General features: G+C 40.0%; 1 protein-coding gene across 1 annotated transcript; it reads left to right on the top strand.

Annotated features, from left to right (window-relative positions):
- Positions 1 to 784: 784 nt before the first annotated feature.
- On the top strand, positions 785 to 12,447 carry LOC118645570 (glutaryl-CoA dehydrogenase, mitochondrial-like). The gene is given in 10 exon segments (XM_036286919.1): positions 785 to 1,210; positions 1,324 to 1,356; positions 2,585 to 2,953; positions 3,221 to 3,350; positions 3,435 to 3,654; positions 3,868 to 3,933; positions 3,935 to 3,961; positions 3,963 to 4,099; positions 4,959 to 5,119; positions 5,249 to 12,447. Coding segments are annotated over 9 exon segments (1,197 nt in total). The 5' UTR covers positions 785 to 1,210; positions 1,324 to 1,337; the 3' UTR covers positions 5,317 to 12,447.
- The last annotated feature ends 250 nt before the right edge of the window (positions 12,448 to 12,697 follow it).

The following is a 12,697-nucleotide window of genomic DNA, read 5'->3' as shown; positions in this document are numbered from 1 at the left end:
GCTTAATGTGTCAGTACGATCACCCCTGCGCATATTGACGTAGTTAAAATCGGATTAGATTAGAGAACCCGCCGCCATTTTTCCTCCAACGAAGAATGGGGAGAATAGTTTGCGGTACTTTATAAATCTAGTGACTTTAAAAACACCTAAAACGACGCGATGATCGCTCTCAGATTCCTCTCTGGTATACTATACCGCTCAATGGGCGTTAAGGGGATGCTGGAAGTTGTCTGTTTTACCAACAAAAAATAGTAATTTTTGTTTAACAATATCTTTTTATTTCTTTTATAGATTTGGAAATCCTTCTCCAGAATAAAAGAATACGCATTGCTATCAGTCTGTGGAGTGGAATTTCCTCCAAAAACGAGAAAAAATTGTTAATTTGCTGTCACGTCATAACAATGTTTGGCTTAATATAAAAGACCTACAGTTTGTACCTACAAATTCGTATTCACAGACTAGTAGACGACGAGAACAAACAGTGTCGAGTTTCGAAAATTAGATTTTAGTGCCTAATTGAGACGAAATTGTGAAACAAAAATTTAGGTTATATACGCGTAAAAAGTTGATAAGTAAAGCAATAAAAAAAAAATTTTTTGTCCTCGATATAAAGTCCAATTCACAGATGGATATTAATATGTGTACTTTAATTCTGGAAAAGAATTCCAAATTTATAAAAGAGATATATACGAAACCTCATTAATGATGTGCATGAATGACTCTACATTATCGACCTCGATCAAGTTTGAGAGGCAGTCCAGCATCGCCTTAAGCAGTAATTAAAATGGGATTGGTCGGATCCAAAGGTAAGATCCAATCACATTCTATTGTCGCTTAGTGAACGCTTAGTGAACTATAGTGAATACACTCATTTACACGCACGCACGCACGCACGCACGCACGCACGCGCACACACACACACACACACACACACACACACACACACACAGCCAATAATTATTATGTAAAGTCTCGATAATAAGGACAAGTTCGCCGAAAGTATCAAATGAATATTAATGTCAAAACGCTTTCTAGTAGCTTCGATCGCTCAGTGTGGATGCGTCATCAGACGCATCTGATAAGAGAACTTTTTTTGGCGAGATAAACAAAGTTGTTCTGTCGCTATCATCAGTCGTTGCTCGTCATGGCGTGCAGCATGCAGAGATATTGTTGAGGGCCGGTCGTTTGTGCCATGTTAATTCTACGAGACGTATCCTTTGGAAATTTGTCGAAAAGTTTAATCGGCTTCAGGACTCTTAGGATTCTTCGTTAGATCATGTAATTTGTCAGAGCTCGTCATATTCGTCCTTAAATCCTGACCAGAAATCTCCTCCTCCATGGCGCTCCGAGGGAGACGTAAGTCACTTAATTTTAGATTATGTATCTAAGTATTAGGCAAATGAAAGGTAAATTAGCATCTTAATCGCGTTGTAGTATGTACTTGCAATCTGTACTAATCCATGCTGATGGTCTACAGTCTTAATGGAAAGTATAGATGGTAGCACGATGCAGAGCCGCGCGTTCGACTCAGCCGGTAGCTCGTTCTGCCGACTTCGCTATCTCATCTTTACTGATAAAAGATATTTACCATTTCATCGTTATGTCATGATATTATATAACGCATATCAATTTTAAGAAAAGTTTCATGAAAAGAATTCAATTTAACTAAATTTATTGCGTACACGAATGTGATTTATAAAGATTTGTATGAGATATATAAGAATACGTAAAGCGTCAATATGTTTATTGTTTTTGTGTCCACTATATTAAAAAATAATTTATAAATTGACAATTGATTATAAAATATGGAACATGTATATATATAAATGCTGCTTTGCAGGAAAAAACAAAGGCCGAAAAAATTGTATTATACATTACAATTTTTGTTAATTAAAGAAAAATTAAAATAAATTAAAACTATTTGTTATAAATTAGCCATTACATTTAAATAATAAAAATAATAAAAACTTCTTTATCTTAATGTAAATATAAAAATTATATTGATATAAATACATGAACGTAGTTTTTATTGTTGCCAGACAGCTCCGTTTATTTGTTTGCGTTAACTGCCTCACTTAAATATTCACTTCTTTAAACTATTAAAGGTTAACGACTTTAATTATATTTTTTTAAATAGAAAATTTGAAAGTTCATAAAAATTTCTGGCAAATATCTTATTAATTTCGATCTTTTATTAAATTCGAAAAGTTTAAATCTCGTAAACTGAAAAAAATTTATTAGATTAAAATAAATATTTTTTTAAATAATACCAAGCAGAAGTTTTGTAAAAATAACTAATATTTATTTCAAATAAGATAATATTTTCTATAATTTAGGAAATGTATAATACATTTCTATCAATCTAAAAATGTATAATACCTTTTCTAAATTATAGAAAATATTATCTTATTTGAAATAAATATATTTACTTTTTACAAAACTTCTGCTTGGTACTATTTGAAAAAATATTTATTTCAATCTAATAAATTTTTTTTTCAGTATAGATAGTCCCTTATTTGTTTTAATCAGTCGATCTTTTATTTGTTATTGTTTATTGTTTAAATTATTGAATTTCGTGAATCAGCCGCCTTCAATTGGGAGGATCCGTTTGATCTGGAGTCGCAACTGACGCAGGACGAGATCCTGATGCGGGATCAGTTCCGTTCCTACTGTCAGGAGCGGCTCCTGCCGCAGGTGATCGAGGCAAACCGCAAGGAGCACTTCGACCGGGAAATCATAAGGCAGATGGGTCAGCTCGGGGTGCTGGGCTGCACCATGAAGGGTTACGGCGCCGCCGGGGTGTCCTCGGTGGCTTACGGGCTCCTCGCCCGGGAGATTGAGAGCGTCGACAGCGGATATCGATCGACGTTGTCGGTGCAGTCCTCCCTCTCGACTGGTGCGATCTACATGTTCGGCAGCGATGCCCAGAAGAACCGATTTCTACCTAAAATGGGTGCGTGCGAGCGGCTCTTGGGAATAGAATTATACTCTCTAATTTAACTTTTTAATTAGAAAAATTACTAGAAATTGTGAACAACAAAGTGTTCAGTTATTTTCGAATGGTATGAAAAACAAAAGCGGTAATAAAAGACTTAATTTTTAATTACGTAGCTAATTAGACAACAGATTAATTGATAAAATTAATATGAGCACTTCGATAAAATTGATTAAACGAATTTTCGTTGGTGTCGTAGACGGTAGCTTTCGAAATATATTTCAGTTACCGGGGGAAACGATCGGCTGCTTCGGTTGACGGAACCTAATCACGGTAGCGACATAGGGTCCATGGAGACTAGGGCGACTTACGATTCCAATAAAAAGGTTTACAGATTGAATGGCAGCAAAACATGGTTGGTTCTTTTATAGGAAGTATTTTTAAACAAGTATATTCTCGCAATCGAGATCACCAGTCAGAATGCCAGAATGTCATTTAGGATCTCAAACTCGCCCATTGCCGACGTGCTGGTGATATGGGCGAAATGCGAGGACGGTCAGATTCGCGGGTTCATCGTTGAAAGGGAAGCTGCGGGAGATCGATTATCCACTCCAAAGATCGAAGGGAAGTTCTCTTTAAGGGCGTCCATCACCGGTATGGTTCTCATGGATAATGTAATCGTGCCGGAGGAAAATGTATTGAACGTTCAGGGACTCAAAGTAAGCCTTTTTAATAAACCAGAGGGACTTATCCCGTTACTTTAGGCAATTTTATAATAATTGACTATTTATCGTTGTTAATTGTCTTTATTGGTTGGAAATTCTGCGAGAATATATGAGAAGGAATTTAATGATGATTAGAATTTTATAAAATTTTGCGCAGTTATTCTCCACAGTGTAGTTTAGGATGTCTAATAAAAGAACTTGATGAAGGGACCGTTCAGTTGTTTAAACAACGCACGGTACGGCATCGCTTGGGGTGCACTGGGCGCGGCGGAGGGCCTGCTTGAAAATCGCCCGAACTTACCACCTTGGACAGGAAACAGTTCAAAAGACCGCTGGCGGCGAATCAGCTCGTGCAAAAGAAATTGGCGGATATGATGTCCGACATCGCGATCGGTCTTCAAGCTTGCTTGCGAGTCGGTAGACTGAAGGACGAGAACAGGTAAATTCGCTTGTAAATTTCGCTCGAAAGCGAAAAGACAAAAATCTAATCCAAGGACAAATTAATTTCCGCTCTTCTAGAAAAACTAGTAATATTTTAATGTTCCCAGGTCAATGATCTTTTTTTTCGCAGAGAGTTATTATATAATATCGTACTTTATATATATACATGATATATACAGGGTTGGAAAGTATCATTACATTATAGGTTTTTTCTTGTAATGGGCTAATAACGATATTACTTCTTTTTACTGTAAACGATAACGTGATTATATTTTAAATAACAGTAGCGAATTATATACTTATTTTTATTGTTGCTTTTTACATTTTATCTATTTATGACAAAAAGTTTCGTGTATTAAACTTTAGTCTTCAACAAAAATTCATAACTATAATTAAAAACTGCGTGTTATGAGTATAGTTTTAAAGCATAAAGCCAATAATAGAGCTACATTATTTATAGCATATACATTAAAACAATTTTGAATTGGAAATTATTATATTATTTTTCAACATAAGATTGAAAGTACAAAAAAAAACATAGATTTTACTGTGTTTATAAATTTAATTTAGAAAATTTTATTTCTGCGGCATTAAAAATTGTTTCTTTAATTTTTTTGTGATTTTGCAGTAACAAAACAAATAAAAAATACCCTTTATTTTTAAAATAACGACAACGGTAATAAGTTGTCTTTAAAAAATAACTTTTCAACCTTCATGATATAGACACGTGCATAACAGTGTACGTGTGTGTTTTATATGCATACTGGCAACACATATAATAACGTATCTCTAATACATAACTGTACGTGTGTACGCGCGCGTATAAGAAAGGCAGGAAATGATTTTACGTGTCGTAGAGCCGCGCCGGAAATGATTTCCATCATAAAGAGAAACTCGGCCGCCAAAGCATTGGAGATCGCGCGAGCCGCGCGAGATATGCTGGGCGGAAATGGGATCTCGGACGAGTACCACGTGATTAGGCACGTGATGAATCTGGAAACGGTGAACACTTACGAAGGTACGCGGAAATCATCTCGAGATGATCGTTTAGCGACGATCATTTTGCGCGTTGCTAACGGATGCATGCGAATCTGTTTTCGTCTCTTCTTTTCCTCTCTCTCTAGCCCTCTTCTTTTCTCTTCCGCAGGTACAAGCGACATTCACGCGTTGATTCTCGGGAGGGCGATCACCGGTATTCCCGCGTTCACAGGATAAGCGAGTTGAATGACAAGACTACACGCCACGTGCCGTTTTTCCTATTTACGAGCATTGGACACGATCGTTTACCGCGTCGTCACCGTCGATTCTTTCGTTTCTGCGCTCATTAATTATACTTTTTATAACGAGAGTTATTTTTGTACATTTTGATACCGATGTATTAAAGATGTATACCGATGTGTCGAACGGTTAAAAGTATTTTTGTCTCTTTTACTGTTTTATAGGTTGAGGTCATAATAAAATATATATTGCACACGGTCGATATTTTCTACGAAAAATACGACAGCGATGTGTTTCCCCCCGTCCTCCTCGTCCCCCTCTGGCATCCTCCTCGCAACCGCGCACCTTCGCAGATCGTCGCGTGTCTCGTTCCGCAATAATACTCTAATCACTCGACATACTTCATTGCTCGTTTATTCTCTACGTTTTAACAATTTCACGGAGCGTGCTCTCTTTTTCACTATGCATCATTCTCGCTCTCGCTATCGTCCCCCGTTCTTCCGCCCTTCACTCCGTTCGTTCATTCGCCCACGATGGCAGCTGTGCACGCGTGGCTCTCGATGGAAAACACTCGTCCCCGGCGGAAGGGTTGGCAACTTCCGTTTTTTCTCCTCGCTTTCCCTTTTTTCAAGACCGATTTTGCGAATCCGCGGGATTCCGGAAGCGCGCGGCCGAAATCAACTTTCACGGGATCGCGTCAACGGAAGCGCGCTCGAATCCCGAACAGTATTCTCTGTTACAGCTCGAAAAACGTGACAGCTCTTGAAAATTAAAACGCGCCGTCGTGGAACGTGTTATCGGCACACTATATTTGTCGTGCGTACTGAATACGCGCCCGCAAAGGAACAAAAACCTCTAAAAGACGTCCACAAAAAATTAATAAATTCTGCGTTACATACACGCCAAAAAAAATTTTATTCTTGTGCTAAGAAAAGCAGTTTGTCATTTGTTATAGTTTTCTTCTTTTAAATAACGATTAACCCTTTCACTCTCTCATTCTCTCTTTCTCTTGTTCAATCTAACGACTAAGCCTCCGTATAAATATAGTATGCATCTATATATCTATGTATAAGTGTTCAGTGACTTTAGTGACTGATCTGATTACTAAATGAAAATATAAAAATCTACACGTCAGAGCCTACGGTTGTCTCACTTGGTTATACACGATGTCGGGTGGCCCGGTCGTTTTCGCGCGATTCATGAACGCGATGGATCGCGGATGTCGCGTGTGTGTATCACAAATAAGCGCCGCGCGTACCCAACACACGGTCGGGAAGTTTGAAACTAAAACTGCTCTCCGCTCGGAAAAAGGAAGGTAACAAAACGACGGAGTCCGTCCCACACTCCACGAGATGTCTTCGTTATTTCATTAAGAACTTGTCTAAAAGCAAGCACAAAGCCGAGCATCTCCGTTGCACCGTTGAAGTCTCTCGAAACGTTTGATCACTTATGAGGTAATGAAACCAAATGACTAGAAGTAACTTTCCAACTATAAAGAAAATAGGTGTCCACTTATAAATATTGTCGCAATTTAATAATCATAATTTAATAATTTAAATTATTAATTATTTCGAGATACGTGTACGAAGGTAATAATAATATTGTCAAGCAGAAAGAAACCTGATCTGGCAGCCAAGTGATTAACAACAGCGACGTAAATTTCGAGCTTGACAGCATTTTGGACAACGCCTTTTGGTCAAACGATTATTTTTCATTTCTCACACGTGAACTGAATTCCAATTAGAAATTTACCATCGATTTAATGATCCATAATTCGCTGAACATTTTCTAAGGGAATGCAATCTCTGTGACGAAGCTGTGAACGGTATGAACTGCCCTAAAAGAAATTGCGAGCAAATAATAAAAGAATGCGATTTCTATCGGTATAGCGCTCTACCACGAAGCGTCATCGCAATTGCCTTCGATCGATCGATCGATCGAATTATCTCTCGGACTTGATTGCACACTTGATCCGCAGTAACAACAACAACAACAAGGGCGTCAACACAAGCGACTCGAGTAATCATAAATAAATTAAGTTTAATTGCTAAGTAATAAAACGTTAATTACATATGTCAATGATAATTAATTTAAGTTTACAACACACGTCTCGTGCAAAAGTGTAAAGAACGTTTGTCTTTTTTCTTTTTTTTTTTTTCGTGCTACACTCAATACCATTGTTGTCTTTTGTTTTTTTTCTTGTTACGACTTAATGTTGAATGTATGTCGCGCATGTGTAGGTACATGTATGTATGTGTGTGTTTTGTGTGTATGTAGGTGTGTATTTGCGCGCGCGCGCGTGTGTGTGTTAATGATTTTCGACTACAATAAGCTCTTGGTAAAACGTAGTAACATTGTAGTTTACAGTAGTTTACAATCGCCTCTTCTCTCTCGCGGCCCCCGATCGCGGATGCGTATATGTGTGTGTATGTGTGTCTATTACATAATTACACATCTCGGTACACATGCCGGGATCGAAGCCCCTTGCCCCCGCTCCGCGCGCGCCTCTTTTTCTCAGGTCTCGCCGGGGGGGATGGTACGTCCGCCCCGGGAGGGAGGGGGCGAGGATCTCGCGGGGGAGGAGTCGCGCGTCCTCAAACCCTTGCGCGAGTTGTTCGATCCCGTCATCTTCACAAGTATCGATTCGTCGGCCCGTCGACCGCGCAAGAAAATTCAATGGCACGAACCGCGAGCCGTCGCAACAACAACGTCGCTCGAGCTCGTGTAACCACACTTGGTTGCCTCTACTAACGGATATACGTAATCGTATAAATAAATTAATGACTCGCCCTCTTTCTCTCATTCTCTCTCTCTCACACACACACACACACACATACACACATACTCACACTCTCTCTCTCTCCTCGCAATTTCGCTCGACTTATATACGCACACACACGCGATGGACACTCCCGATCGATTTCCGCTCTCCTGCCGACGTTAACAAACTCACCCCCCCCCTCCCCCTAAACCCGGACCTCTCGCTCGTAACATTGTCATCGCGATTGTCGACGAGGATATTAAATTACACGCTCTCTCTCTCACACATATTTTCCTCGGACATCGGTTTCCATCGGGCTTGAGGTTGTCAGTCGCGTTTCCTCGGTGGACGAGATTATCCTCTCGCGATGCGGAACCTCCTTTCCTCCTGCGCTCTTCTCTCCCCCCGCCTGAGGAATGGATCGGTGACAACGAAGCGATCGGCGATTTAACTCGGCGTTTTACTGATACGTGATACACGCTGTCTTTCGTCTACACGCGGACCTTCCCCCGAATTTCCGACCGGAGCCCCGACGCACCGTCCTCATCTGCGCCAATTGCCGCGGTTGCCGTCCGCTCTCCCCCTTTACATCCGGAGGATGGACCAGCAGCTGCCCACGGCGCGAAAACGCTCGCGCGTTACAGTAAATATAATAATAATAATGTATTACCTGCTTTTGCACTTGTATTTTACATTATTTCGTCTCTGATTAACTAATCGATACCTTATTGTCGTACGAACTGCTCTCTGTGTTTTCTTTCCTTCTCCCTCCCTGTCTCTCTCTCTTTCTTCCTTTCAGCTTTTCTTTTCGTCCCGTTCGAGAAGAAATCGCCATCCCGAGAATTTTTAGCTCTTCGTCCCGTTTTTCGCTTCGTAATTTATTTATGAAAACCCGAACGAGCCGAGATAGCAGTCACAATATAGGTCGTAGCCTGCGTTCGTTTTCTTTCTCTCTCTCTCTCTCTCTTTTTTTTTCTCTCCTTTATTCTACGGGGGTGTGGAAAGTTCTTGAGAGAGTGAAAAATTGTGGAGTAGTGTTATCTTCCCTCTCTAGACTCGAACGGACGAAAGCGGTAGACTTTTATCCCGCCCGAGAAGAATCGTGTCTCCGGGCCTCTTTGCGTTTCTTTGTTTTTTTTCCCTCCCCTCTCCTTTTGCTCGTCCTCCTCATTCACATTCTCCCCGCCGATTCTCTTACCCCCCCCCCCTGTCCGTGAAAAAACGAAATGAAAAGTTCTCTGCGAGCGGGGTGGAAACTAGATCGATATAGACACCTAATATTGTACGTTGTCGTCGTCGATAGTTTCTAATCCACTGGATATGTGTCACGTAACGATGTAACTATCGAGACGAGCCCCATCTCAGCGCAATATATAAATAGATCATCGAATTTTATTCTTCCGCGCTCTCTTTTTTTTTCTCAATTTCTCTCGCAATCTCTCTCTCTTTCTCACTTTCACGCTCAAATTTAAGACGCGCAACAGTCGTTATCGATCGATCGATCGATCCGATTGTCGATTAAAGATCGAAGATCGCTCGATAATCGCCTCCGCGACGATCAACACCGCCCGCCGTGATCGACGGTAATAATATCCGTATTTTATATTTATATATATATAATATTATATATATATATAATTTATTTATACTTATGTCCATATTTATATTCATATTTGCATTTATATTATATTTATATCTGTATTTATATTTATATTTGCATTTATGTTTATTTATATCGTATATCAATTTATATATATTTATATATGTATATTTTCTACGCTCTCTGTTCTCGTATCTCTGGTTTGTTTTCTTTCAATGCGGTGAATACGTTTCCTTTTTCCTTTCAATTATTATACGGCACCTCACGTCGTCTTTATTTCTTCTGTTATATATAACAAAAACACCTCGCGCACACGTCTGCCGTCGCGCAGCAGTTAATAATCAACTGTAATGTGGCAATCGTAGCGACACCCGAATCTTCCCTTTCGCGACTAAAGTTGTATTTACACCCTTGCATCGTACATCGTCGGTCCTGTCCACTATGTGCGTCCCTCTCGTGTTGGTGTGCGTGTGCATGTGTGTGTGGATGTAATATGCGCGTCCTCAAGATTAAATGAGCTTCACGGATCAAGCCATGGTTCTCCTCATTTCGGCATCGAGTCAACAATAGTCACATTTTTCTTCCCGGTAATCAAAAGTTTCGTAGGAATTCTACAAGTCGTAATAAAATAAATACAAAAATTTTACAGGACTTTAGTGTACGTGTTTGTCTTCATACAGCACGAAAGCTTGCAGCAATATTGTTGCAATTTTGCGAAGATTCTCTTGCAATATTATATCACTGTAATTACTTCATCAACGTTGCAGAAACGTAAGGGAGAATAAAAGAGCGCAGCATTATGAAATTTTTCATTTACATTTCAATGAAATGATTCTTTGAAGGGGCGAGTTTCCAAGTTCTAAAACAAAAATTAATGAGATATGACAGTAAAATTTTTTCCACATAAAAAAATTTAGGGGCATATAACATTATTGGAAGTTACATGTAACAAAATGTGTTAGTATAATGGCACTTGAAATATCAATCGCATCAAAAATGTTACAATACATTGCTGCAACCCATTTCGCAATATTTAAATATTGCTGCATCTGTCCGCGCTGTACGAGAAGGTATCAACATCCGCGCGTTGTCGTTCGAATTGCAGGATTAAAATGATAGTCGATCACTTTCGTCAACTAATTCGCGAACTCGAATGAATTGCCGAAAACCGTAGTGAAGGAACACGCGTCTCATCTCTCTCGATGTGTCGACCGCGAGCGTTAAATCCCGTTGGAATTCTTGCGCCTTGTCATGTTGACCCAACTCGTCCTCCGCGAGGGTGGAACTCGTGTAAGAGAGAACACTCGACGCCCTCGTTGACCCCCGCATTTTTCTCTCTTTCCAACTCACCCTGTCTCATTCTCTCGTCTACGATTTTTAACACAGAGTCCTATTTCAACATTTTCTCCCCAGAAAAACAGCGCGACGGGCGCGCGAGCGCGCATTTTTTTCTCTTAAATATATATATTATCTTATATATAATTAAACACTGTTATTATTACAATAATATATATATATTATATATATATATGTTTACTTTGTACTATATATGATCTTAAACCGACGACCGAGGAGGCCGCTCGCGTCTCTCTCTCTTGGTACCGTGTATTTCTATCTTCGCGTCTCGGAAGGAATCTCGCACATCCTCTCGTCCTCTCGACACAACAGCAGGCTCCTTCGTCGATGCAGGAGGCGGGAGCCATTCCTTTCCGTCGTCTCGAGCCGACTGCCGCCGATTCGCCACCGGGTTTAAAATTCAGCACGGAGCGCACAAGTAAACTCCAAATCACACTCAGAACCGTGATGCTCGCTTTGAATGACCGTTTATTTGAGACGTCTCGTATGTGAATAAATTAATAAGAATAAATAATCAGAGCAGCGTCGAAAAGATGCTAATCAATTCATGTGCAACGTTAAGGAGATACGTGTACTCGGTGTGTGTGTGTGTGTGTGTGTTGTATGTGTGTGTGTGTAAAAAAACTCTTATTCTTTAGAGAGGAGATTGTTGCTGTTTGTTGCACGAAAGCGGTAACATACCTCGAGTCGCCATGCACACTAAGGGGATTCTCAATATAACTTTACAAAATATTACACAATAAATTACACGCTTTCTCTCTTTCTCTCTATTTCTCTTTCTCTCGATGACGAGCTTGCTTAGCGTAGCTTTCGAAAGCCGCTTCAAGCGCGTCGCTCGCGCATCCACCTTTTTCTCTTTACCCTAAAATATAATAAATTAAGTAACATGCCGTAGGTAACATCGCCGGAACGAACATCGAACGGGCGTTCGCGTGCAAAAAAAAAGAGACGTTCCATGTTCGCGGGACGAAGGATCGCATATATCAGATAAAACTTGCACTCGGTCGAGCGATTTCTCTTGTGTTTCTCGAGAAAGCTCGATTTTTTGTGTATCGAAAACTCGTCGCTTCTCAAAAATGATTAATTTCGATTAATTTCATCACACAAATGACTTTAAATTTTGTTTATTTTCCTTGAATTTATGTAATAAGAGAAATAAAAATAAATGTATCCCGATCCTTCTTTTTGGATTGTAAGACTTGAAAAAAATAAAAGAATTGTAATTATCACAAAACCGATAAAGTCACCCGTACATGAAATGAATTATTTTCGCAATCAATTCGTCCCTCGATACTCCCGGAGATCGTTCTGTCAATTCCCGATTGAATCTCGACGCTCGCGATTCATTCTGTACGATTAATCCGACTAGCATAATAAATGATCCTCTTGCGATCGCACGGAAAAAAAAAAAGATAGAAGGGTGTGATATAAAATGCCGTTCCAACGAAATCTCGCAGAACCGATCGCACGCCACATCGCGACGTTACGTCGACGTACGTGTATGTGTGCACGTGTGTGTTGTGTGTCGAAGCACAAAAGAATCCTCGCTACGCAGGAGCCACAGACGCGAAGTGCAAGTCGGCTAGAATGCTCTTTTCCGCAATCAAACGTCACACCGATTCGTTTTCGCCCGGCTTAGCGAACGCCGCCCGCCGCTTACG

The sequence above is a fragment of the Monomorium pharaonis genome, chromosome 5 (genome assembly GCF_013373865.1).
Source record: "Monomorium pharaonis isolate MP-MQ-018 chromosome 5, ASM1337386v2, whole genome shotgun sequence".
In the NCBI taxonomy this organism is placed as follows: domain Eukaryota; kingdom Metazoa; phylum Arthropoda; class Insecta; order Hymenoptera; family Formicidae; genus Monomorium; species Monomorium pharaonis.
The sequence above is the reverse complement of the archived record's forward strand: the minus strand, read 5'-3'. Positions and strand labels throughout refer to the sequence as shown.